The sequence below is a fragment of the Canis aureus genome, chromosome 8 (assembly GCF_053574225.1).
Source record: "Canis aureus isolate CA01 chromosome 8, VMU_Caureus_v.1.0, whole genome shotgun sequence".
NCBI classification, from domain to species: Eukaryota; Metazoa; Chordata; class Mammalia; order Carnivora; family Canidae; genus Canis; species Canis aureus.
The window spans coordinates 20746993-20771723 of record NC_135618.1 but is presented as its reverse complement, the minus strand read 5'-3'; the positions used below and the strand labels follow the sequence as shown (position 1 = coordinate 20771723).

At 38.8% G+C, this 24731-nt stretch overlaps 1 protein-coding gene across 2 annotated transcripts in view; it reads right to left on the bottom strand.

The window, feature by feature from the left end:
* BTBD8 (BTB domain containing 8) overlaps positions 1 to 24028 on the bottom strand; it is a 96071-nt gene extending 72043 nt beyond the window's left edge. Inside the window, exons 1-2 of one of the 2 annotated variants that reach the window (XM_077905409.1) lie at positions 23715 to 24028; positions 17892 to 18089 (exon numbers count right to left, since the gene is read on the bottom strand). In XM_077905409.1, the coding sequence (XP_077761535.1) occupies positions 17892 to 18089; positions 23715 to 23863 (347 nt within the window). In that variant the 5' untranslated portion in view covers positions 23864 to 24028. The remainder of the gene's footprint in view (positions 1 to 17891; positions 18090 to 23714) is intronic. The other variant, XM_077905410.1, reaches the window with a different exon arrangement.
* Between the last annotated feature and the right edge of the window lie 703 nt (positions 24029 to 24731).

Genomic DNA, 24731 nt, shown 5'->3' with positions numbered 1-24731 from the left:
AGGTGAAGCCCTTATAAATGGAATTAGTGCCCTTATAAAACAGGCTCCAAAAAGATCCCTTGCCTCCTTCCAAAATGTGAGAACACAGTGAGAAGTCAGCACCTACAACCCAAAATAGGGTCTTCATCAGAATCCTACCATGCTGGCACTCTGATCTTGGACTTCCACCCTCCAGAAATGTGAGAAATGAATTTTTGTTGTTTATAAGCCATCCAGTCTGTAGTATTTTTTTATAGCAGCCCAAAGACATCATAAAACTTTTTAAATTTAGTTCTCTTAGCAGGACTAAGACACTATATCAACAGGACAAAAACCACATGATCACATCAATAGATGCAGAAAAAACCTTTGACAAAATCTGATACCCTGTCATGATGAAACACTCAACAAACTAGAAATAGAAGGAATGTCCTCAACCTGATAAAGAATATCTATGAAAAACCCACAGCTAACATCATATTTAATGGCACAAGACTGAAAGCTTTCCTTGTAAGATTAGAAAGGATGTCTGCCTGTTCTCATTACTTCTATTCAACATTTAACTGGAGGCTGTAGCCAGGGGATTAGGCAAGAAAAAGAAATAAAAGGCATCTGGATTACAAAGGAATAAGTAAAGCTATCTTTATTTACAAATGACAAACTTGTATATAGAAGTCCTTGGAAATCCACCCCAAAACCTATTTGTTAAACAAGTTCTACAAGGTTGCAGGATACAAGATCAATATGCAAAAATCACTTGTATTTCTAAATACTAGAAATGAACAATCTGAAATAAAATTAGAAAATAATACCATTTACAATAGATAAAAAAAATGCTTACGAATATATTTCACAAAAAAGCATAAGACTTGTTCATTCAAAATTACAAAACAAGGGCAGCCCGGGTGGCTCAGCAGTTCGGCGCCGCCTTCAGCCAGGGTGTGATCCTGGAGACCCAGGATAGAGTTCCACATCGAGCTCCCTGTATGGAGCCTGCTTCTCCCTCTGCCTGTGTCTCTCATGAATAAATAAATAAAATCTTTTTAAAAAATTACAAAACAATGCTGAAAGCAATTATGTAAAGGGAAACATTCTAGATGACTTTTGATTTTTAAATTTTATTTAAATTCAATCTGCCGACATACATCTTCCAGTGCTCATCTCATCATGCACCCTCCTTAATGCCCATCACACAGCAGATGATTTAATATTGTTAAAATGGCAATACTCTCTGAATTGCTCTATAGATTCAATGCAATATCTATCAAAATTAAACTACCTTTCTCCAGAAATTGAAAAGTCAGTCCTTAAATTCAAATAGAAATGCAAGGTACCCAGAATAGTCAAAACAATCTTAACAAAGAACAAAGATGGAGGATTCACACTTCCCAAATTCTGTTTCCTACAAAGCTACAGTCATCTGTACTGTGTGGTAGTGGCATGAGGATAAACATATAGATCAGTGGAATAGAACTGAGTGTCTAGAACTACATATATGGGCAACTAACTTTTGACAACAGATTTGTGATATTGTGATTTATAATATGAAATACATAGTTGGTCTTTGTCCACTGTTCCTAGCACATATCTCCTAATACTCTTGTAATTTCCTATGCAAGAGTCATAGAGACATCTTTTGCTATAATACTTAACTTTGTTCCCAGCTTCTGAAGTAGCTCCAGATGGATGGAAGTGGAATGGATGGCTTTTCTTACTCATAACAACAAGCCCTTGAACCACAGCAGAGTTTACATTAATGAGCTAGGTGACATTTGGAAAACCCTCAAGGATATGGGCCAGTTGGCGAAAGAGTCTGAATTAATCATCAATGGCCAATAATTCCATCCATCATGCCTAGGAAATAAAGCCTCCACAGAAACCCTAAAGGATGGGATTTGGTGAACCTCTGAGTTGGTGAACACGTGGAGGTGCTGGGAGGGTGGTGTGCCCAGAGAGGGCATGGGAGTTCCACTCCTCCTCCCACATACTTGCCCTTTGCATCTCTCCCATCTGATTGTTATTAAGTAACATCCTTTTATAGTAAATTGGCAATATAGTAAGTAAAATCTTTTCCTGAGTTCTGTGAGCTATTCTAGTAAATTACCTGAACCTAAGAAAGGAGTCATGGGTACCTCCAATTCAAGGCTGGTTGGTCAGGAGTACAGGGAACAACCTGGACTCACAATTGGCATCTGAAAAGGGTTGGGGACAATCTTATGGGACTGAACTGTTTACCTGTGGGATCAAGTATTATCTCCAGGGATCCCTGGGTGGTGCAGCGGTTTGGTGCCTGCCTTTGGCCCAGGGCGTGATCCTGGAGACCCGGGATCGAATCCCACATTGGGTTCCCAGTGCATGGAGCCTGCTTCTCCCTCTGCTTGTGTCTCTGCCTCTCTCTCTCTCTCTGTGACTATCATAAATAAATAAAAATTAAAAAAAAAAAAAAGTATTATCTCCAGGTAGTGTCAGAATTGAGTTGTACTTGTAGACACCCAGCGGGTATCTAGAGAATCTCAGAATTGCTTGGTGTGGGGGAAAACTCCCACACATATGGTGACCAGAAGGGTAGGAAGTGATGTATACTATGAGTAGAGTATTAAAAGTAATGGAAATACACAGTAATGTGGTTTTCCTTTACAGATGTCCAACAATCCAATATGAAAAGAATAGTTTCTTAGAAAGACGATGCTGGGATCCCTGGGTGGCGCAGCGGTTTGGCGCCTGCCTTTGGCCCAGGGCGCGATCCTGGAGACCCGGGATCAAATCCCACATCGGGCTCCCGGTGCATGGAGCCTGCTTCTCCCTCTGCCTATGTCTCTGCCTCTCTCTCTCTCTCTGTGTGACTATCATAAATAAATAAAAATTAAAAAAAAAAAAAAGAAAGACGATGCTGAGACAACTGGATATCCAAATGGAAAAGGTGAAAGTTCTAAAAGTAAGAACTAAAAAAGTATACACAGGTATAAATCTTCAAGACTCTGGATTAGGCAACAGTTTTTTACACATAACACCAAAAGCACAAGTGACAAAAAAAAAAAAAGAAAAGAAAAGAAAATGAAAATCACAGAAATTATTATAAACTTTTGTACTTTCAAGGACACTATGAAGAAAGTTAAAAGACAACTCACACAATCAGAGAAAATGTTTGTAAGTCACATATCTGATAAGAGACTACATATAAAGAATTTTAATATCCTTTTACAGGGCAGCCTGGGTGGCTCAGCAGTTTAGCACTGCCTTCAGCCCAGGGTGTGATCCTGGGGGCCTGGGATCGAGTCCCATGTCAGGCTCCCTGCATGGAGCCTGCTTCTCCCCCTACCTGTGTCTCTGCCTCTCTCTCTCTTTCTCTTATGAATAAATGGATAAAATATTAAAAAATAAAAATAAAATAAAATCCTTTTACATACAATAAATTCTTTAAGATTTTATTTATTTATTTGAGAGAAAGAATGCTGGTGAAAGAGAGGGAGCATAAGCAGAGTAGAGGGGTAGAGGGAGAAGCAGATTCCCCATTTTGCAGGGAGTCCAATATGGGGCTCGATCCCAGGACCCTGGATCATGACCTGAGCGGAAGGCAGATGCTTAACCGACTGAGCCCCTCAGGTGCCCCAGAATAAATCTCTTACATAGAGACTATGTATAGAATATAGAATATATAAATAATTTAAAAATATAAACAACACAACTCAATAATATAAAGACAAATGGCCCAATTTAAAATGGGCAAAGAATGTGAATAGAGTTTACTAAAGAAGATATATAGTAGCCAATATGCACATGAAAAGATACTCAACATCATTAGCCATTAGAGAAATACAAATCAAAATCACAATGAGATACCACTTCACACCCACTATGATGACTATAATCAAAATGACAGATAATAACAAGTGTTGTCAAGAATGTAGAGAAATTGGAATCCTCACACATACTAGTAGGAATGTAAAATGGTGTAGCCTCTTTGGAAAAGAGTTCTGGCATTTCCTCAAAAGTTTACCGTATGACCCAGCAATTTCACTTCTATAACACAAGAGAAATGAAAACATATGTTCATACAAAATTCTGTGCATGAATGTTCATAGTAGAATTATTCATAACAGCGAAAAAGTCAAAACAACCCAAATGTCTATCAACTGATGAATGGATAAACAAAATATGGTATATCCATATGCACAGAAGAGGTTTAACATAGCAGCCCTGACTATCTTTTAAAAGACTTAATTATAAGGTTGGTCCTTGGAGGACATTTGGGAACATGATTTCAGAAGTGTTCCTGGCATTCTATAAATGACAAGCATGGCTCATTCTGCCTGAACTATTTATATAAATAGTATGGTTTATGCTTAACACCTGCTTTCCTTCCAGGAGTCTGCAATATGGATGCACAATAGATACAGGGTGCCTACATGACAAACACCTAGTAAAAACTCTGGACAGAGCCTCTAATGAGCTCCCCTGGTTGGCAACATTTTAGAAGTGTTGTCATAACTCATTAACTAGGGGAATTAAGCATGTCCTGTGTGATTCCACTGGGAGAAGACTCTTAGAAGGTTGTGCCTAGTTTCCCATACTTCACTTCATATGCCTTTTCTTTTTATTTCTTTTGTAATAAATCATAGCCCAGAATAAGACTATATGCTGAGTCCTATAACTCATCAAATCATCAAACCTGAGGATGGTTGTGATGATCCTTTATCCATCATACGATGAAATATTCAGCCATGAAAACAAATGAAGAACTGACAAACACCACAACATCAATAAATCCTGAAAACATCACACTAAGTTTAAAAAGCCAGACATAAAAGGTCTTTTATTATATGATTCTATTTATATGAAATGCCCCGGATAGGCAAAACCATAAAGACAGAAAGTAGATTACTGACTGCCAGGAAATGGGAGAGGAGAGAGTGGGAAGTGACTGTTGGGGACATGAAACTTCTTTTTAGGATGGTGAAAGTATTCTGGAATTGGAGTGGTGGTAGTTGCAAAACACTGCATATATACTAAAGCCACTGAATTATACAGTTTAGAAGGGTGAATTTTAAGATGTGTGAATTTTATCTGTTTTTTAAAAGACTGAGAAAAGAAGGAGAGGAACTGGAGGCAGTGTAATAGATAACTCTTGAGCTTTATTACAAAAGGGTGCAGAGCATTAGAGTACTAGCTGGCAGAGTATTAGTTGAGAGGGAAGTGAGGTCAAGAAGGGCTTCTCTTATTTTTAAAATGGGGATAAAATATCATGTTTATATAACAATGAGAAGGTCCAAAAAAAAAAAAAAAGAAACTTCTTTTGGGGAAAACGAAAATTGCTGGAGCAATGTTCCTCAATAGGAGAAAAGAAATAGGGTGACAACTGGCGCACAAGTGGAGGGAACGGTTTTAGAAGCACTGACAGTTTATCAATAGTAACTGGGGAGAAGACAAAGCATATGGTGTAAATGGAACTAAATGAATAGATGTGGGAACAGTTTGTGAAAGTTCTCTTCTAATTGCTTTGATTTTCTCAGTGAAATAGGAAGAAAGGTCATCAAGTAAGAATGAAGATGGGGAAGAACAGCTGATGGCTCAACAAAAAGGAGGTGTGAAATCATCTAGGAGAGTAGGAGAGCAAATGGGACTAGGGAGATATAGTATGACTGCATTGAGTATGATTGACAGTCAGCACTAAGTGCCTACCTGAGGTTCATGGTCATAATTTAAAGTGAGACCAAATAGCCTATGTTTTTCTCTTGTCATTTAATTGTGTGGATGCAGGAGTAAAATAGTCAAAGAGCTGGATTTGAGGTTTGGGGTTTTGACATGCAAATAAGGCAAATTCAGAGGGGGCAAGGGGAGAGAGGCTGTATGTAAAGGAAGTGATATAATGATAGACAAATTTAAGCTAAAGTAAGGACAAGAGGATAAGAGACAATAAAACTGAGGTAAGAGTCATTACAGGTCCGGATGGAGTTGATAAATTATTATATTTGGGAGTTTTAAAGGAGTAAGGTAGAAAGACAGGAGGTGGAAGTTAGAGGTTGAGATGCTTGGAATCAAGATTATGCAGTTATTGATAATGACATGATTTAGGATTTGACACGGTAGTGAGGTAGTGTGGAGAACCAGATTACTAGTAGAATTAAAAGAACCAAAAGGCCATGGTATTGGAAACATTACCTATGTGACAATTGTAATTACCAAGAATTACATTACTAGAGAAATTAACAAGAATTTCTTTGAGAAATGAAAAGGACTGACTTCTAGGAAAAATAGTGGAGTAGGAGGATCTTAAGCACACCTCTCCCATGAATACAAGTATATAACACTCACATCTATGAAAATAACCTAGGAAATAAACTGAAGACTGGCAGAACAGATTCTCCACAGCTAAATGTAGAAAAGAGGACACATCAAAAAGGGCAGGAAGGGTGGAGATGCTGTCAGGAGTCAAATGGCCCTTGGGACTGTTTGTGGGAAAGAAGGATGCCATGGACATGAAGATGACCAGACACTAGCCACGGGGGACCCACATGGGAAAGATGAATCCCCATAATATTTGGCTTTAAAAACCAGATGGACTCAACAATCAGTGGGGCTTAACACCTGGAACTTTAAAAATCAGCAAGCAAAGCTCTGAGAGAGCCAGGAGTCCCCTCATTTAAGGAGAGAGCACAACAACAGCCACAATGAAATACAGCAGAGCTGCAGCAGTTTGAAAAATACCTGGGGCATATAAGAAGGGGTTTTGGGGGATCCCTGGGTGGCTCAGTGATTTAGTGCCTGCCTTTGGCCCAGGGCGCGGTCCTGGAGTCCAAGGATCGAGTCCCGAGTCGGGCTCCCAGCGTGGAGCCTGCTTCTTCCTCTGCCTGTGTCTCTGCCTCTCTCTCTCTCTCTCTCTCTCTCTCTCTCTCTATGTCTATCATGAATAAATAAATAAAAACCTTAAAAAGGGGGGGAGGGGTTATTTGCTAATATCAGAGTGTGTGCTGGAGGGGTAGGGATCTTAGGGAACTTCTCCAAGAACAAAACAGCTGTTGAGCACCATTACCCTCCCCCACACCAAAGTCTAGCTACATGGGCACCTGCAGGAACAAGCAGAGCATGTACACTATCCTCTTACATGCTAAAGTATACTCCATACCCCAATTCTCCTACAGAAATGCCCTCTCCATCACAGCCTAGCCGAGACTTTTCCCCAGGGGCTACAGACCCCTACCCACAACTGACTGACACAGACCTACTGGCTCCTCACAACCCATCCCACATTTTCCTGCAGACCTGCCCCATTCAATACGTCCTTGGCTGAAGCCCATCCAAAGCAGTGCCATAAGCCTGGCAGTATGCAAACAGCCCTAACAGGATCCATCAACATTTCAATGTGCCTCTGCTCTGGGGGAGAGGAGAAATTAATCACACATACTAGTCCAAATGCAGCCCCAGCATGGGTTGGGGACAGACATCAGGTCTGACGCGTACTCCACTCACCAATGAAAAATTCTCAGGAGACAATGCAGAAAAGTACCTGCAGTTCCATGCTACTGCATCTCTGGCAAATGCCTGATATGGCTCAATCAAGCCCAAAGTGGCCCCAGACTGGCCCACTAACAACACAGGGACCAAACTCTGGCCACAACAGGCAAAGAGAGCCATTGCAGACAACTACAATAAAGGCAAAAATGGTTCAGCCACAACACAGGGGAAAATACACCAAACATAAAAGATACCTTTGAAGTGCCAGGTTCTGGGGATACCTGGGTGGCTCAGTGGTTTAGCACCTGCCTTCAGCCCAGGGCATGGTCCTGGGGTCCCGGGATCGAGTCCTACATCAGGCTCCCTGCATGGAGCCTGCTTCTCCCTCTGCCTGTCTCTGCCTTTCTCTCTCTCTGTGTGTCTCATGAATAAATAAATAAAATCTTAAAAAAAAAAAAAGTGTCAGGTTCTAGTGAACAGGAGATACTGCACAATAGGCACTATAAGACCTCTTCTTCATAAGGTTCTGTTTTCACAAGGAGGAGAGATAGCTAATTTTCCTAACACATATAAACAGATACAGAGAGTTAGATAACATGAGAAGACAGAGGAATATGTACTAAATGAAAGAACGGGACAAAATCATAGCAAGAGAGCTAAACAAATGGAGATAAGTAATATGCCTGATAGAGAATTTATAGTAATGGTCATGAAGATACTGACTGGATTTGAGAAAAGAGTGGAGGACCTCAGTGAAACACTCAACAAAGAGATAGAAATATGAAAAAGAGCCAATCAAAGAACTCAGCAACTGAAATTAAAAATACACTAGAGAGAAGAAATAGTACACTGGAGGAAGCAAAAAAAAAAAAAAAAAAAAAAATTAGTCAGCAACCTGAACAACAGAGTAATGGAAAGCAATCAAGCTAAACAGGAGAGAGAAAAATAATAATAAAAAATTAAAATTGGGGATCCCTGGGTGGCGCAGCGGTTTAGCGCCTGCCTTTGGCCCAGGGCGCGATCCTGGAGACCCGGGATCGAATCCCACGTCGGGCTCCCGGTGCATGGAGCCTGCTTCTCCCTCTGCCTATGTCTCTGCCTCTCTCTCTCTCTTTCTCTCTCTCTGTGACTATCATAAAATAAATAAAAATTAAAAAAAAAATTAAAATTGACTAAGGGAGCCCAGCAACATAGTCAAACATAATAATATTTGCATTATAGGGATCCAAGAAGGAGAAGATACAGAAAAGGGGGCAGAAAATTTATTTGAAAAATAATGCCAGAAAACTTACTGAATCTGGGGAAGGAAACAGAAATCCAGATCCAGAGGCATAGAGAGCTCTCAACAAAATCAACCCACAGAGGTCCACACAAAGACACATAGTAATTAAAATGGTGAAAAGTGGTTATAAAGAATTTTAAAAGCAGCAAGAGAAAAGAAAACAGTTATATACAGGGGAAAACCTCATAAGGCTATCAGCTGATTTTTCAGCAGAAACTTTGCAAACCAGAAGAAAATGGCAGGATATATTCAATGTACTAAAAGGAAAAAAACTGCAGCCAAGAATACTCTATCCAGCAAGGCTATCATTCACAACTGAAGAAGTTTCCCAGGCAAACAAAAGTTAAAGGAATTCATAACCACTAAACTAGCTCTACACGAAATTTTAAAAGTAACTCCTTTGGTAGAAAGATCACAAATAGTTGTTAAAAAAAAAAGCCAGAAGTACAAAAGCAGTAAAATTAAGTATATCTACTAAAATCAGTCAAGTGATTCCCAAACTAAAAGGATATAAAGTATGACATCATATACCTAAAATATAGCAGGGATGGGGGAAGAGAAGTTAAGAGTGGGTTCAAACTTCAGGAATCATCAACTTAATACAGAATGCTATATGTGTAAGATGTGTAGATATCATATCTATTGATTACCAGAAAACAAAAACAATAACCAAAGTGATATCCAAGCATATCACTAAAGAAACAGTGAGGGGGGATCCCTGGGTGGTGCAGCGGTTTGGCACCTGCCTTTGGCCCAGGGCGCGATCCTGGAGACCTGGGATCGAATCCCATGTCGGGCTCCCGGTGCATGGAGCCTGCTTCTCCCTCTGCCTGTGTCTCTGCCTCTCTCTCTGTGACTATCATAAATAAATAAAAAAAGAAAAAAAAAGAAACAGTGAGGGAAGAGAGTAAGAAATAAACAGAGAAGAACTACAAAAACAACCATAACATGCAACAAAATGGCAGTAAGCCCATACCTTTCCATAATTACTTTCAATGAAATAGGACTAAATGTACCAATAAAAAGATATAGAGTGACAGAACAGATAAAAAAGCAGGAACCATCTACAAGAGACTCATTTCATACTAAAGATACCCGCAGATTGAAAGTAAAGGAATGGAAAAGCAATCATTATGCAAATGGAAGTGAAAAGAAAGCCAAAGGAGCAATATTTATATTGGACAAAATAGACTTTAAAACAAGAGATGGAAAAGGACACTACATAATCACAAAGGGAACAATCCAACAAAAGTATATAACAATTCTACATATTTGTGCACCCAACATGGGAGCACTCAAATATATAACAAAGTTAATCATAAAGGAAATAATCAAAAATAATACAATAATAATAAGGGACTTCAATACCCCACTTACATAAATGGACAGATCATCCAAACAGAATCAACAAGGAAAGAGTGTCTTTGACCTATTAAACCAAATGGATCTAACAGATATATTCAGAACATAGCATCCTAAAACACTAGAATACATATTCTTTTCAAGTACAAATACAGCACTCTCCAGTATAGATTACATGTTAGGTCACAGAACAAATCTTAACAAATTCAAAAAGATCAAACTCATGCCATGCATCTTTTCCAATCACAATGCTACAAAACTAGCAATCAACCATAAGAAAAAAATCTGGAAAGGACACAGATACATGGAGGTTAAATGACATGATACTAAACATTAAATGGCTTAACCAAGAAATCAAAGAGGAAAACAAAAAACAAAGAGACAAATTCAAATGAAAACAACAATGGTCTAAATGAAACAATGATCCAAAATCTTTGGGATACAACAAAAAAAGATCCTAAGAGGCAACACTGTAGCAATTTAGGCCTACTTCGAGAAGCCATAAAAATCTCAAATAGCTGATGCCTGGGTGGCTCAGCAGTTCAGCATCTGCCTTTGGCTCCAGGCATGATTCCTGGTTCCTAAGATGGAGTCCTGCAGTGGGCTCCTGTGGGGAGCCTGCTTCTCCCTCTGCCTGTGTCTCTGCCTCTCTCTTTCTGTGTCTTTCATGAATAAATACAATCTTAAAAAACATCCCAAATAAACAATCTAATCTCATACCTAAGGATCTAGGGAAAAAAAAACACAAAACGAGAAGGAAATAATAAAGATTAAAGCAGAAATAAATGAAATAGAAACTAAAAAATAATAGAACAATGAAACCAGGAGCTAGTTCTTTGAAAAGATCAACAAAATTGGTAAACCTTTATCCAAATTCATGAAAAAAAAAAAGAGACAGAATGCAAATAAACATCAGAGATGAAAGAGGAGAAATAATAACCAACACCACAGAAACATAAAGGATTATAAGAGAACATTATGAAAAATCATTTGCCAACAAACTGGACAACCTAGAAGAAATGTATAAATTCCTAGAAATATATAACTACCTAAAACTGAATCAGGAGAAACAGAACATTTAAACAGGCCAATTATCAGCAATTAAATTAAATCAATAATCAAAAATCTCCCAACAAAACTCTAGGACCAAACAGCTTCACAGGTAAATTCCAACAAACACTTAAAGAAGAGTTAATACCTATTCTTCTCAAACTCTTCCAAAAAATAAAAGAGGAAGGAGATCTTCCAAATTCATTCCACGAAGCCAGCATTACCCTGATACCAATACCAGATAAAGACACCCAAAAAACCCCCAAAACTATAGGCCAATATGTCTGATGAATATAAATGCAAAAATCCTTAACAAAATACTAGCAAATCAAATCTAACAATGCATTAAAAAATCACTCACCATGATCAAATGGGATTTATTCCCAGGATGCAAGGGTGATTCAATATTCATAACTCAAAGTAATACAAGAGAAAGGATAAAAACCATATGATCATTTCAATAGATGCAGAAAAAGTATTTGACAAAGTATAATTACCATTCACGACAAAAACCCTCAACAAAGGAGATTTAGAGGGAACATACCTCAGTGATAAAGGCCATATATAAAACCCCCAAAGATAACATCATCTTCAATGGGGAAAAACTGAGAGCATTTCCCTTAAGATCAGGAATAAGACAAGGATGTCCACTCTCACCACTTTTATTCAACATAGTATTGGAAGTCTTAGCCCCAGCAATCAGGAAGAAGAAATAAAAGACATTCAAACTGGTAAAGAAGTAAAACTTTCACTATTTGCAGATGACATGATACTATACATAGAAAACTAAAGATTCCACCAAAAAACTACTAGAACTGATAAATGAATTCAGTAAAGTCACAGGATACAAAATCCATTGCATTTCTATACAATAATAAAGAAGCAGCAGAAAGAGAAATTAAGAAAACAAACCCATTTATAATTACACTCGAAATAATAAAATACCTAGGAATAAGTTTAACCAAGGAGGTAAAAGATGTACTCTGAGAACTATAAAACACTGATGAAAGAAATTGTAGATGACACAATGAAATGGACATATATTCCATTCTCATGGATTGGAAGGACAAATATTGTTAAAATGTCTATATTACCAAGGATGCCTCGGTAGCTCAGTTAAGTGTCTAATTGTTCATTTTGGCTTAGGTCATGGTCTCAGGGTCATGAGATTGAGCCCAGCATCAGGTCCAAGCTCAATGCAGAGTCTGCTTGAGATTCTTCCCTCTTCCTCTCCTTCCTTTTCTGCCCCACCCTGTACTTGTGCTCTCTCTCCAATCAATTTTTTAAAAAAAAGTCTATAAAAACAATGTCTACAATACCCAAAGCAATCTATACATGCAAAACAATCCCTATCAAAATACCAATAGCATTTTTCACAGAACTAGAACAACCTTAAAATTTGGATAGAACCACGAAAGACCCCGAATAGCCAAAAAACAATCTTGAAAAAGAGACAAAGCTGGAGGTATCACAACCCCAGATTTGAAGATATACTGCAAAGCTATAGTAATCAAAACAGTATGGTACTGGCATAAAAATATAAACACGGATTAATGAACTGGATAGAGAACCCAGAAATAAAACCATGAGTATATGGTAAACCAATCTTCAGTAAAGGAAGCAAGAATATGCAACAGGGAAAAGTCTCTTCAATAAATGGTGTTGGGGGACGCCGGAGTGGCTCAGCGGTTGAGCGTCTGCCTTCGGCTCAGGGCATGATCCTGGCATCTGGGATCGAGTCCCACATCAGGCTCCTTGCAGGAAGCCTGTTTCTGTCTCTGCCTCTCTCTCTCTCTCTCTCTCGTCTCTCAGGAATAAACAAATAAAATCTTAAAAAATAAAAAAATTTTTAACAATGGTGTTGGGAAAACTGAACCACTTCACACCAACATGAAAATAAACTTGACATGAATTAAGGACCTAAATGAGAGACCTGAAACCATTAAAATCATAGAAAAGAGCACAGGCAGTAACACCTCTGACATTACCCATACCAACATTTTTCTAGATATGTCTCCAGAGGCAAGGAAAATAAAAGCAAAAATAAACTACTGGCACTATATCAAAATAAAAGGCTTCTGCACAGCAAGGAAACAATCAATGAAACTAAAAGACAATCCAGTGAATGGGAGAAGATATTTGTAAATGACATATCCGATAAAGGGTCAGTATCCAAAATATATAAAGAACTTACACAACTCAACACCAAAACAAAAAACAAACAAAAAACCCTCAAAAATCCCATTAAATAATATGCAGAGGACCTGAGTAGGTATTTTTCCAAATAAGACAGACAGATGGCAACTGACACATAGAAAGATGTTCAACAGTACTGATCAGGGAAATGCAAATCAAAACCACAATGAAATATCACCTCATACCACTCATGATGGCTAGAATAAAAAAGACAAGAAACTAGTGTTGGGAAGGATGTAGAAAAAAAGGAACCCTTGTACACTGTTGGTGGGAATGCAAAACTGGTGTAGCCACTGTGGAAAACAGTATGGAGGTTCCTCAAAAAGTTAAAAATAGAATTACTGTATGATCCAGTAATTCCACTACTGGGTATTTATCCAAAGAATACAAAAGTACTAATTGAAAGATTATATGTACCTCTATGCTGACTGCAGCATTATGTACAATAACCAAATTATGGAAGCAACCCAAATATCCATCAACAGATGAATGGATAAAGAAGGTATGGTATATATACATAATGAAATATTACTGAGCCATAAAAAAAGAATATAATCTTGCCAGCTGCAACAACATAAATGGATCAAGAGAATATAATGGGTTTTTAAAAAAGGTTTTATTTATTTATTCGAGAGAGAAAGAGAGAGAAAGAGGCAGAGACACACAGGCAGAGGGAGAAGCAGGCTCCTTACAGGGAGCCCAATGTGGGACTCAATCCCAGGACCCTGGAATCACACCCTGAGCTGAAGGCAGATGCTCAACCACTGAGCCAACCAGGTGTCCCAAAAGGATACCATGTTAAGGGAAATAAGTCAGAGAAAGACAAATACCATACTATTTCACTCACATGTGGAATTTAAGAAACAAAACAAAGAAAAAGAAGAGACAAACCAAAAAGCAGACTCTTAACTACAGAGAACAAACAGATGGTTACCAGGGGGGGCGGTAGGTGAGGAGGATGGATGAAATAGGTTAAGGGGATTAAGAGTACACTTACCATGATGAGCACTGAGTAATGTACAAAATTACTGCACGTACAATCACTATATTGTACACCTGATTAATATAACACCGTATTGTTAACTAAGGAACTAAAATTAAAATTAATTAACATTTTTAGAAAGTAAGAAAGAAGAAATGAGGAGGACTGACTTGGGGGAGTACAGAGGACTGGCTCATGAGATTTAAAGACAGGCAGTTTAGAAGATGGGAGGAAGAAAGATCTAAAGGCAGCAATTGGTTATCAAATGTTTTAAAACGTCCCTGGAAATTCGGTTTATTCAAGTATGCTGAGGCCAAATGATGAGGAAATGACTGCCATTGAAAAGATAGTTTGTAATTTACAGTCCCCAATTGGAAAGAGGCACACCACACCAGGAATGGCCACATGGGGAAGCAATAGGGTTGGTTTGGAAGCAGGAGGGAGGGCAAAGCACCGCAAAAGCCTTTATTGTGTTTTCTGTGGGAAACAAGGAGTGAGACAAAATAAGCAGCTGAAGAAGCTTAATATTAGATAGTTTTAATAATTGGGGATGGGAGTGGGGTGGGGTGAGGTGGGGTAGGGGGTACTCTGGGCTATAAGGATGGCCTTTAGTTGCCTAGTACTTGGCCCTGGGAAGATTAAGGCAGAGAAATACTGCCTTGTGGAATGTAAGAACCAGATTGAGGAGGTGGGTGTTGGAATGAATGCAGAATTACTTGGTGTGCTCAACAGGAATTACCTAACCCTGGGGGGAACAATCTCTACTGTCAGTGAGGCCCCAGATGCCAGAGCAACAATAATACAGAAAATAAGAAAATATAGTTAAATACAGTTAATACAAGACATCTATCCCACCCACTTCCAGTCTTGTTAGTATAAGAAATATGAGAGAGAAAATAACCACCACCTGAAAATGCTGCCGGGGAAACAGAATCTTTGTTTCTGTACTGTTCAATGTGTTTATCTTACTGACAAGTTATCTTAGCATTCCCCAGTTATTGATGTTAAGTTGAAAATTCAAAGGTCAGGGCACCTGGGTAGCTCAGTGGTTGAGCGTTGGCATTTGGCCCAGGGCGTGACCCTGGGGCCCTGGGATGAGTTCTCCATCAGGCTCCCAGCAGGGAGCCTGGTTCTCCCTCTGCCTATATTTCTGCCTCTCTGTGTCTCTCATGAATAAGTAAATAAAATCTTTAAAAAAAAAAAAAAAGAAAAAATTCAAAGGCTATTTCTCTTAAAAACAAAAACAGACTATGGAATAAACAATCGGAGAGTAAAAAAAAGCCTTTCCTAGCACACGCATACACACAGATATACATACTCTGACAATGACAACGTGTTAAGTCTTCTTGGGAAATCAAAGATTTTTATGATACTAAGTTGAATTTTAATTGTTATTATTTTTATTTTTTTATTATTATTTTTTAATTTTTATTTATTTTTTATTCAGAGGCAGAGAGAGAGAGAGAGAGAGGCAGGCAGAGAGGCAGAGACACAGGCAGAGCGAGAAGCAGGCTCCATGCAGGGAGCCTGACGTGGGACTCGATCCCGGGTCTCCAGGATCACACCCCAGGCCGCAGGCGGCGGCGGCGCTAAACCGCTGCACCACCGGGACTGCCCTAAGTTGAATTTTTAAATTTTAGTCATGAAGTCATGAAGCAAGAACTATTTTCCACTGCCAATCATTTGAATCATATATGATGTTGTTGTATATACAACAGTTTTTCACAGACTGTTATTTCTACTCTAACTCAAGTGCATAATATCAAAGGACTCTATAGTAAGTAGCAATACAGTATCTCAAAAAATTTTATTGGTTGTCTAAAGAGAAAGGATGTGCAATAAAGCCACTAATAACAACTGAATTTCATAAGTAAAATTTTTAAAATTATTTTTTCTGAAGTTCTATTAAAAAAATTAATCTCAATATTTTACATTATAATCCTCTTCTACTTTATATTAATATAGATGAGATTTCAATGCAATCTGCTAAAAAATAAGGGGTACATCACAAGCACTTTTGCAAGACACTACACGAGATACCACTGAGGATGTGTACATCAATGAGATGATCTAATATCAAAAAGCTTACATAACCACAGACGTACATGACTAACCTAATACAATACAAAATGTGATTATGTGCTTTAAATAGAGGCCTGTGAAGGGCTATGAAGCACAAAGCCATCTACTCCAACCAACCTCCTTGTTCTAAATATGAGAAAACTGAGGCTCAAAGAAATAAAACAAGATAATGCATAGCCCAAAGGCAGATCTCTGCCTTGTTGTCAAGTCCAGTGCCTCCTCCACTTTACTATGCTGTCTATCTTTTTTTTTTCTATTACTTTTAATGACAATAAATAAAGGAAAACAGTGGTATAGTTTCTTCTTTTCTCTGATATACAAAAATTTGATATATCCTATGCATCTTCATCTAAACATACACTCAAAGGGTGCCTGGCTGGCTCAGTCAGTAGAGCATGCCACTCTTGATCTTGGGGTTGTGAGTTTGAGCCCCACATTGGGTGCAGAGATTACTTACAAGTAAAATATTTTTTTTAAAAAAAGAAAATAAACATACACTCCAGAAATACATCATTTCATAGGGCCTAGTACAGGCCTACTACTATAAATAACACTTATTAAAATGTATTCAGTGCTTACAATATGCCATACCACTGTGCTAAATGCTTTATAAGCGTCTTATTTAACCCACACAAAGAGATATAATCTTGAGAAACTACATTAAAAAAGACCTCCTTCCTGGATACATTTAGCAAAAATGGGTGTCAAATAATTATACATACATGAAAATAATAGTAAAGCATTAAAATGAAATTCTATTCAATTAGAATGGGGATTAATTTAAACTAATTTCTCCCATTACTTAGGTGATTAAAATTCTAAGTTCAGCAAACACAAGTCCCTAAAATCACTAACGAGTTCAATGGATGTTCTGTTTTCAAAAATTTTGACCACACACAAGCCAAAAGAATAAAAAGTTATGATCTCATATTTTTACAAACATAATTTATTTGAAGTTTTTGCATACCAATAACATAGAAGTCAGTATATAGCAATGGTTCTCAACAGGAGGTAATTCTACCCCCAAGAGGACATTTGGCAACATCTGGCAGACATTGTGATTGTCACAATTCAGGGGGTGGGGGCTCAAGAAGAATGCTACTTGCATCTAGGGGCTAGTGGACAGGGATACTGCTAAACATATAAGATGCACAGCACAGACCCTAAAACAAAGAATTATCCAACCCAACGTATCAATAGTGCCACTGTCAAAAAATCTTGGCACAGAGTAACTCATTCAAATTACTAGAGAAAACACCATTTTTCCTCCTTTAGGCTCAGTCTCAAATTACTACTTACTTAGTCTTTTTGAACACTAAGCTTCTAATACTCTAATATTTAGCCTCTACTAATACTAATTACTAAGATAATTTGTTATTTAAATGAATAGATTTTTTTAGGTTATAAAAGATACGAAAAAACAGGAAATTAAACATACATACATATATATTTAAAACATAAAGATATATTAGACTTAAATATAAGAGAATAAAGATAAACACTTACTGTAAAAATGTTCTAAATTCTGAAGCTTCAAAGTTCTCCACAGCAATAGACTCATGATTTGTTAAATTATCAGATGTCTGTCCAATAGTATGAAAATAGAAATCAGGAACCCTTGCTAAAAGGACTGCTTTGTGCGCTTTGAACAAAGTACAACCTACAGAAAAAGTAACATCTGTATGGATTTCTTCCCTTAGGAGCCTGTAATGAATAAAAAGGAACCATAGTTTAGTGATAATCAAAAATATAAAATAATTTTTCAAAATAGCACGAACTAAAAATATAGAGGTAAATAACAAAATTTAAAAAGGTTAATATGAAAATGAGTTTGTTCTCAGTTCATTCCAAAGAACACTGTTTAATACTGGCTTAGAATCTAATTTTCTAAAATTTATAGTGAAAACAAAAGGTGATCACACTAAAAAGAGTAAGACTATTTTTTCAAAAAATATCTTTTAATTCCTTCTGGCAATAATAAAACTTATTTTCTGGCTATTTATGTGGACTTTCCTTTAAAATGTACCTACATTAGATTTCAGAACAAGAACACAAAGTCATATGGTCATTGACTATTGAAAAGAATAAAAATTTTTAAATCTTATTAAAATAAGCCAAAAAAAAAAAAAAAAAGGAAAATGTCAACAAAACAAACAAGCTGAGTATAATAGACAATACAGATTAGAAACTGGTACACTTTGTTCTGACTATTGTTAAATACCAAGTCTGAAATGCAGGCCTGGCCATCAAGAATGTGACATTTAAGTCCTTTTCCAGTTTTTTCCTCACACAAAGAGTACAAACCATGCTCTAATCTATTATTAAAATGATGGGCTCATGGGGTAACCCATTTAAATCCCTTTACTAATGCACATGGTTATGGTAAAGCCCACTGATTACATGTAAAGTGATGGAAGAACGGAAATCAGCATCATAATACAAACTGTCATAATCTCTTGTCCCTGTGGTAAATATATATTTCTATTCTCTAAACACTAAATAATATTTCATATCACTATATCATTATCCTTGGCAAGGTATGTATTTTCAGAGGATTTCCATATCACAAGATATAACTGGCAATCACACCAGTACAGTATAGGAGGTACAAAGGTACAAGTAATGGATAAAGATATCCATTACACTGAAAGCTCAGAATGTTGCCACAGACATTCACACTCCCCCAAGACCAAGTTAATGGCTTCTTCCTCTGATCCCAAAACACTCAGTGCATACCTCTATTATAGCACTTCTGTCATTGCATCATTATTTTTATGCGTCTTTCTCCCTACTAGACAATAAACTCCCAAAGGCAAAAACTGTATATTCAGTATACAGAGCTCAATATCTGCTTGTTGAATTTTGTTGTATTTTACCCTTAACAAAACAAAGGCTTCAGAACACAAAACTTTCAGATCCTTGGAAACAATAAGCAAACAGAAGCATTTTAGTCAATATCTTAATCAATAATTTTCATAAGTGGCTTTTAAAGCTATGGAAAAATGCAACCGGTCTCTCAAACATTAATAAAAACTCAAATTGGACAAATACTCAATTTGTTCCTTCCTCCCACCCACCTTCTCTTCATCCTCCCTTCCTCCCCAAGTAAGTAATCAATGCAGCTGGTAGCCATATAACCATCACTAGGGAATCTGCCTTGTTCTTAATACATGCTCATGAGTATTTGTTAAATAAAAAAATTTAATGTGTTTAAAAAATTGCTAATATGAAACTATAGTGCCTTTTATTTTATAAAACTATATCAGTTACAAGCATATCTTGTGTGCTACAATTAACAGAATTATCTGACTCAGACTGGCTTAAATATTAAAGGGATTTATTTGCTTATCTAAAAGTAAAGTCTAGAGGAAGGACAGGTTGGAGCAAAGGCTCAACCATGTCAAGATCCAGCTTCTTTCTATTTCATTTCTCTGCCAACTATTGCGTTAACCTATCTAATGCATTTTGGACTGCTGATTATCACAAAAAATGTACTGAGCATGAACTATACACCAGGCACTGGGGACAGATAGATGACTAAAACATATGTGCCCTTGAGGATTTTACTAAATAGTAGGGAAGATATGCCTGAAAATTAAGGAGTGTGATATATTCGATAACACAAATTTTTTTCAGAGACAGACATAAAAGACCTTACAGAGGGCAAGAAAACCAAATGAGATTTTAAAGATCAAACAAGAGTTGGTCAGGGAAGCAAGGCAAGGTCATAGAGAGTTAGTTCCTGGCTCCACATTCCTTGCTAAGGTATGTGTGAGTATGGAGCTACAAACTGGTCAGCATAGAGTACTGTGGGGCTAAGCGACAGAGGAAGCTTCTGGGATAAAGACATGTAAGAAGAAAAGAGTTTAACTCCATCTTACAGTTGAAGGCGAATCACCAAACGTTTTGAAACACAAATTCATTTTTCAAAATATCACCTATTAGTTGTGTAGACGAGGAATTTGGAGGAAATGAGAAAATTACTGCACAACACAGATGAATGATGTAAAGGCTTGAGCTAGAAGAGATCAATGGTGATAGAGACTGAGGAATGGAATTAAAATATACGTTGATAATAAAATTGGCAGGACTTGGTGACTGGATGTAGAAGGTGAATAGAAGGGAATAACCTCTCTTTTTCGGCTTGGACAACTGGGTACTGATGATACCACTAACCTTTACTGTGTATCTGTTACTCCAATCTTCATTCTCAACTCCAGACATATTTCCAATTGTCTCCTGGATAGGATTTCCTCAACATTCACCTTACTCCTCCCTTTCAAGTGCCCTAAGATTTGGCGCCATCTTCTATGTTTCCCTTTCTCTGTATCTCCACATGTAATTGGTCACTGAGCCCATCAATTGTACATGTGAATCCCTTTCACTTTTTCCATTGCCCCTGCCATTATGTATTTCTTGACTATTAAAAAATCTCCTAACTGGTTTCCTTGTTCCTAATTTCTCAACTTAAAATCTAAATATGTTAATCCTCTATTTAAAAAACACCAATGGCTCTCCACTATCTTCACAATACATTCCAAACTTTTCACTGAAGAAAGAAGGCCTCCGCGGTCTATTCTTAGTTTACCCATTTCACCCTCATCTGCTGTCACTTTGGTTGCAGGCCATACCCACAATCCCCTCCCAAAAAGCTACCAAATTCATTTATCATTTACATATGGCTCAGCTTAGTAGCACATGACCCTGATGCTCTTAACCACATCTGAATGGAAAATGGAATAAGCCAAGGTTAGCCAAGAGCCAATATGGTAGTTAAAGCAGCAAACTCTAACAGAAATGTTCTATAATAAACAGAAACCAACTGATAACACTGTAAGAGAGTTTCAAAGCAAATCTAAGAGTAAGAAAAAGGAATGGCTAAGGACAGAAGCAGAGATGAAGGAACAAAATTACTGAAAGATCAGTTTGTAAAACTACTGCAAAGAAAGCACACTGACTGGCTCATATTCCGGTTATAGGACCTTGGGCAAATCATTTTAATGTTTCTGGAGTCAGAGTGTCAAGGTTTTTATTCACTCTATCCCTTCATCCTCAATGTTCAATTTCCTTATCTGTTAAATGGGAATAATATTGGGACACCTGAGTGGCTCAGCGGTTGAGAGTCTGCCTCTGGCTCAGGTTGTGATCCCGGGTTCTGGGATCAAGTCCCGCATTAGGCCCCTGCGGGAGGCCTGCTTCTCCCTCTGCCTGTGTCTCTGTGGGTCTCTCATGAATAAATAAATAAAAACCTTTAATAAATAAATAAATAAATGGGAATACTACCAAGACTTACCTCACAGGGTACTAACTAAAACATGTCAACCTAGCATCTATCTAATAGTAGAATAGCAGTAAGTTTAGCTATTTTTCTTACAATTGTCCTGAATAATGGTCCATTTCTCAATGAGGTCTTACAGTATAGCTGCTATCATATTCCAGGCAACTTTCCAATTCTACATTAGGTCGGATCTGGCTTTTTGACCACTGAAACAGTTTCCTATTTTATTCACTTCTCCATATACCCTATTATCTTAGGTAACCCAGAGATGTTTCTGTTCCTTGCTGTTTGGAAGAATCTAACACAACTTGCTTTCCCAAAATAAATCAAACTTTTTCAAATCTCTGTGCCTTTGTAAAAGCCATTCCCTTTGTTTAGATATCCTAATTCTCCCTTCCTGATCTTTACCTAGTCAACTTTTAATCAATCCTCAGGAGATCACTCAAATGTCACCCTAAAAAGCCTTCCCCAAACTCATGCCAGTCCCCATAACTTTTGTTTGGCTATTACTTCTTTTACTAAAGTGTAAGCACAATAATCAAAGCTATGTCTTATTAACCTTTGATTTTTCATGACCTAGTACAAATCTAGGTACATAGTGGGTGCTAATACTTCATTAATATTTGCAGAATAAATCCATTATATTGTGTTTGGAAAGGATTAATTTGGCACAGCAATTAGGGTGGCTGGGAACACAAATGAAATTTTCTTGTTTAAAAAAACTACTTTTTTTTTTTTTTTTTTTTTTTTGCTTGTAAGAGGAACTTAGGAGTTCAGGCTCTTATCCTTAATTACTGTTCAGATGAGGCTAAAGATAATACTTTAGCCTCATTTTCTTTATATAAATTAGATCTGTTCTCTTCCTTAAATGCCTTGCACCTTAAAGCTCACAATATAGCCAGGAGAATAAAGCCACTGAAGAGGATTGTCTCCTTCCAGATTCACCCTGGAAACAGAACAACTTCAGCTTTATTTTTCCATCTTTTACATTAATCCCCCACTGGTGGAGACAAAAGAGCATCTCTACTGGATAGGCCCAAGTTAAAAGGAAATTTTTTTACTTTATAGAAAGCCTAGTTTATAGCTGCTGGAGCCTAAGTGTTGGTGATAGCACTTTTAAAAATGTAGAATGCTGTACCACTGTTGGTTATTAGTTATTATGTTTACTTTAGTTCAGTCTTAAAGTCTGACCCAAGCAGCCAGCATCAGCATCACCATCACCTGGGACCTTGTGAGAAATGCAAAAGCTCTATTCCTGACCAACTGAAGGAGCACTGTGGCCTGGGACCCAGTAAATCTAAATCTTAACAAGCCCTCCAGGTGATTCTGATGCACACGAATGCTCACAAAATCAGTTTTGGTGGAAATGGCAGTTGGCTAGGGAATATTTCCAAGCTTCATTTTCTTTATAAACTGAGATGTCATCAACTGGATTCACCACAGCCCGAGTTAAGCTCCGGAAACAACCCTCCGTTTGCTCGCATCCTCGTGGGAGCTGGGAGTTGTCGGGAGCTGTGGAGTGTTCTAGGTGGAGAGGGGAAGCCAGGTTGCAATCAGGAAGAATTTCTATGGAAGCATTTCTAGTAAACTGTTTAAAGAGTTCAGAAGTAAGAGACCTCCGTGACTCCACTAATTTGTTCTATTTTTCCTTATCCTATATATTCATTTGTACACCTAATCTGTCATGTTTCTCAAACTGTTTAAACTTATTTAAGTGTACGTTTCAGGACCCCCAAGCCGACCCATCTCGACCTTAGCGATCTGTCTTTCAAGATGTAAGCCTATTCGAGTTATTCTGTCTTAAACTGGTGCTGCACGTCACGACGATACTCCTGGTGATTTCCTTTTTTTAAATCGCCTACGTGCTCTCCGAGGTGCTCGGGATTGCTTTCCGACGAGAGAACCGCTCCGTCTGTGAGGAGATCGGTGCACGTCCCACAAAAGCCTGAGGCGAGGAGAGCGCGGAGGGGAGGGATGGAGAGGCCGAGAAGGAGCCACGGCTTCTTGGGCGGAGATGGATGCAAGCAGCCAGAGTTCCCGCCTCCTCCTACCTGAGCAGATCCTGGCTGAGCTGCTCCGATACCACCGCCTTCAGCCGGCGCCGCTCACAGGGCCCCTTCCTTTGCAACCCCTTACTGCAAACTGCAGGGGACCCCAGAAGTACCGCGGGCGCCGCGCTGCCCTCCCCACAGCCGGCCATGTCCCACGGCGGCGCGGCGCCACGCCGCAGGCCGGGTACAGCACCTCGACCTCCGGCTGTGGAAGAAGGGGGCGTTTCCGACCGAACGCTCGGCTCCGGCCCGAATCCGCCCCTCAGGGAAAGGTTGACGCCTCTCGGGTTTGCACTCGGCCCCTGACGGCCGCGGGACGGCTCTCCGCGGCGACACGTGACCCGGGAAGGCTGTGCGCAGGCGCAGTAGCTCTGTTTACCTCGGCCCGCGGGCGCCCCGCCCCCACTGCCCGGGAAGCAAACGGTCTGGAGGAAGGGACCGGCCTCTCGGGCTGTTTTTCCTCGCAGCGTTTGCTCGGCGGGGGCTTTTATTGCGGGCCGGGTTCGTATCGACCTGTGAGCCTTTCCACATTGTGTCTTCCTGGGACGTCAGCGCGCTTTTTTTTTATTTTTTCTTTCTTCCCCAGGAAAGAACAGTTCACAGGACCTTTTCTTTTTTTTTTTAATTTTATTTATTTATGATAGTCACAGAGAGAGAGAGAGAGAGGCAGAGACACAGGCAGAGGGAGAAGCAGGCTCCATGCACCGGGAGCCCGACGTGGGATTCGATCCCGGATCTCCAGGATCGCGCCCTGGGACAAAGGCAGGCGCCAAACCGCTGCGCCACCCAGGGATCCCCACAGGACCTTTTCTGTGGCGAGTCACGCTCGCTCGTTTTGTTGCTTTGGGCGAGAAAAGCCGGGGGTGTGAGGAGCCGGGAAAGAACTGCGTGAAATCGGCAAGAGTTAGAACACCCCCGAGTCCTCTGCGAAGGGTGTGTACAGAGTCCACAAGGCCCCCCATTGCTTTCTAACCCAGGGAGTGGCTCAGATAACCGCTCGGGGACGTTATAGCTGAG